At 35.3% G+C, this 4,017-nt stretch overlaps 1 protein-coding gene across 6 annotated transcripts in view; it reads left to right on the forward strand.

The window, feature by feature from the left end:
- LOC106884390 (uncharacterized) overlaps nt 1-4,017 on the forward strand; it is a 628,567-nt gene that overhangs the window by 556,614 nt on the left and 67,936 nt on the right. For all 6 annotated transcript variants that reach the window (XM_052967966.1, XM_052967968.1, XM_052967967.1 and 3 more), the window contains one exon: nt 1,876-1,911. In XM_052967966.1, the coding sequence (XP_052823926.1) occupies nt 1,876-1,911 (36 nt within the window). The remainder of the gene's footprint in view (nt 1-1,875; nt 1,912-4,017) is intronic.

The following is a 4,017-nucleotide window of genomic DNA, read 5'->3' on the forward strand; positions in this document are numbered from 1 at the left end:
ATATATATATATATATATATAGGATATCCTTTAGTACAGCGCAACTCATTAGCGTTCTTAAGGAACAAAAATAGGCAAGAATGGAGAACAAATTCCAAAGGTCAAATCCCTATATCGAATTAAATCACTTCGCATCATAAGCAAGTTCATATACAGTATCAATTCAAGTACAAATATACAAATCATGAAAGCGTATAATACATAAATGCACCTGCATTAAAACTTTCAATTTTTACGAATCGATGACAAGGTTAGAAGGTAGGAATCCAAGGAGCTATAGTATCCGATGAATTCGGATGAATGTTTAATGAGTACATATTCATACGATCGTTTCGAAAAATTTTGGTTTGAAATGGGCGAGTATTCCATCCATAACAGTTGACCACATTTCTCTTATCAGAGGTGCATTAAAGATTTAATATTCTAAATATTATATAATTTCTAAACAAAAAAGCGTTTTAAGATAATATTAAATTTTTTTTTAAAAAAGATTTGTAAAACATCCCAAAAATATAAGAACTTTCCTAAAATTCTCCATTCTTGCCAATATATATGTAAGAATTCTCCATTCTTGCCTATATATATATATAAGAATTCTCCATTCTTGCCTATATATATATATAAGAATTCTCCATTCTTGCCTATATATATATATGTTTGTGTGTGTGTGTGTGTGTGTGTGTGTATGTATGTATGTATGTATGTATCTATGTATGTAGGACTTCTTTCAGTTTCGTCAACCAAATACACTCACAAGGCTTTGGTCGTCCCGGAGCTATAGTAAAAGACATTTACCTAAGGTTCCATACAGTCGGGTTGAGCCCGGAACCATATGGTTGGAAACCGAGATTCTTACCACTCAACCACACCTATGGTTTTATTTATTTATTTATTTATTTGGTGGTCGCGAGTGTATTTAGGAATTGAAACTCTGATTAATGTAGCCACGTAGCATAAATATATTCCTGACGAAACATTCTGAATTTTATCCAATCTACTAGCCTCCGAATACCACATTCCTGTTATAGATTATTACATTTATTCATTTTTATATTGTATTTAATGAAATACATAATATACTTTCGCCATCCTTTTTTCTTTCCTTTTTTTTTATTGTCATTGAAAGAAATTTCATTTACTTTATTCTACATATTTTCGTAGGTCAGATATTTCTTATTTTGAAGAGGTTATTTTTCCACTTACATTTTCTTTCTGCTTAATTCTCTGTAGAGTCCTTTTCATCCTCTTGAAGCATGTTGCTGTAGTAACAGCATCGATATTTCTTTTTATTTCTATTAAAACTTCTTATTCTTTGTGATTTAACCTCACTTGTTGAAGTGTTTTTTTTCTTTTCTGTTAACTGCTTTGAGTTCCAGGTTTTCCTTTAATTTTCTACATTTTGTGTAGGTCTGTTTTCTTTCTGTGTGATGTTTCTGAATGCTTCTTTGGGGTTTGAAACATTCTAGCAATCACATTTCTTCTTGTATTTCTTTCTATATTGTCTTTATTGTATTTTTTTATTATTCTGCTCGAAGGTTGTTTTGCTTGCAGTTTCCTTTATGAATGTTTTAATAAAACTTTTTTTTTTCAATTGATACTTGAGTTGCTGCTTCTATTGGGTGATTTATAATGTCTATCACATTTAATTCCATTTTTATTTTTTATATCATTGTGAATGCTTCATTAAATTGGTGGAGTAATGTTTTATGCCTGTAATGTTTGTGAAATGACAGAGAGATCCATTGACAACAAGTGCCGTATTTGTGTTAGTGTTCCACATACATTTGATTTTGTTATTCACATTGCTGTTGACGACGACAGTGATGATGATGATGATGATGATGATGATAACAATAATTTTAATTTTCTTTTCAGATGAAGAATTATCAGGATCTGGTTCGGGTTCTGGAGGTAAGCAAAACAAAATTCATAATTTCATTTACTACATTACATTAACATTACAATATAACAAAACAGCTCCAAAAAGCAGCTAAAATATCCTCAATTTGTATCGCCTTTCAAAAAACAAGGTCCATAGGATACACCGCCCCAAATTTAAAACGAGTAAACCTTTGTAGAGAAAATTTCAGTAGTCTTTTGTATGCTTGTAAAATAATCTGCAAAGGAAGATTCAATATAGTCGCTCGTTTTTCGAAGAAAGTTGCAGAAACTCTCCTTCAAATCAGAAACTACTATATTAATGAAAAGGCAGGATATATTGGACAGTATATTCCCTCATATACAAAAACATGGGATGGTCATAGCCAGAATATCTTTTGTCACAAGTTTGATCAATTAGGGTACTAAGGATATATATATATATATATATATATATATCCTGGAAAAAGGATATATGTATTTGCATCGGGACATTTTTCGCATCGAAGGTCGGCGATTGTCGTACGCTGAGAACGGGTAAATACCCAGAAACTTGAGTCCGTACGTATCGCAGATCAAGATGGGAAGGATGACTTCCCTTTGCAAATACAGACAGGACACAGATGTGTGTCAATAGCCAGCTGGAGGAGATGTTCTCCTGGGGCTAAAAGCAACAGTAACATCCACCCTTAGGGGTCAGCCACATTTAAGTGGCAAATATACTTCACCTATATATACATGCATATTCATTTATACATACAAACGAATGAATGCACATGATCATATGTACATGGTTTACGAGGGGTGCTGAAAAGTTCCCGGCTTTGAGTAAAAGAAAATACAGGAGGATCAGCTAATTATGATTCTATTCAACATATTCCCTTCTCAGATTCACACACTTATTGCAGCGGTCCTTCAGCTTTCCTAAGCCCTGTAAAAGAACTCGAAAGTATCGACCAGACTATCGGATGTTCTTAAACACTGCTGGTCACTATGCACTTCTTCGCATTGTTGTATCTTTCGAAACATGTCACTTCGCTGGTTAGGTGGGAAGGCCGTTTACATAGTGTCTGAGTGTGTGTGTGTGTGTGTGTGTGTGTGTGTGTGTGTGTGTGTGTGTGTGTGTGTGCATACGTATGCATGAATGTATATAGAAAATCCGCGTTATGACAAAATAAATATTCAAGAATTGGGGTTCTGAACCAAGATGTTCCGGATTCGATCTCACCGCATCACAACTTGAGAAAATTCAATTCTTTATGACATCAGGTCGATCCATATCTTGTGAGTGAGATTAGATAAATAGAACTGGATACAAGCACTTTGGATGAATGGCACATGTAATTCGAAAGACAATGCCTTATCAAAAACTAAGCCACGCTGATTCTGCTTGAGAATTACGTTAAGGCTACACGTATCTCTAAAATGCTCAGTCACTTGCTAATTCAAAGAACAGTTTAATTCAGTTGGCTGGACAACTGAATGTTCATCGTCGAAACAGGTAGTGAACCATCCATCCATGTAGAAAATTATTGAAATGTCTATTGTGCTATTCTAAGTGTAACAGGTGTGGAGGCACATGGCTTAGTGATTAGAGTGTTGCACTTACGATCGTAAGCTTGTAATTTCGATTCCTGGACGGGGTGGGCGATGAGTTGTCTTCTTCACTTCACGTTGTTCCAGTCCACGCTGCTGGTAAAAATGTGCAGTCCTGCTACGGCTCGAAGTCCCATCGCGCAGGTGGGTGGAGATATATAAACCACAGAATCCGAGAAACCGTCCTTATGAGCCTATGGATCGGGAAGAAATTTTGATCATTTTTGAAGGTATAAATTTGCCCCACAACTTACTTTTCAAAATATCTGGTAATTATTTTATCATTTTCCGAACTGCTAAGTTATGGGAACAAACCAACGAACATGAACACATACAGACACGCACACGCACACACACACACACACACACACACACACTCACACACACATAAAGATATATATATGTGTGTGCGTAAGTCAGGTTTCCATACAGTTTCCATCGACCAAATTAACTCAAAAGGCATTAGTCGGCCCGGAGCTATAGTAGACGTCATTTTCTCAAGGTGCCGCTCAGTGAGATTCAATCCGAAACTGTGATTTCCAC

This window comes from Octopus bimaculoides, chromosome 5, assembly GCF_001194135.2.
Source record: "Octopus bimaculoides isolate UCB-OBI-ISO-001 chromosome 5, ASM119413v2, whole genome shotgun sequence".
Taxonomy (NCBI): Eukaryota; Metazoa; Mollusca; class Cephalopoda; order Octopoda; family Octopodidae; genus Octopus; species Octopus bimaculoides.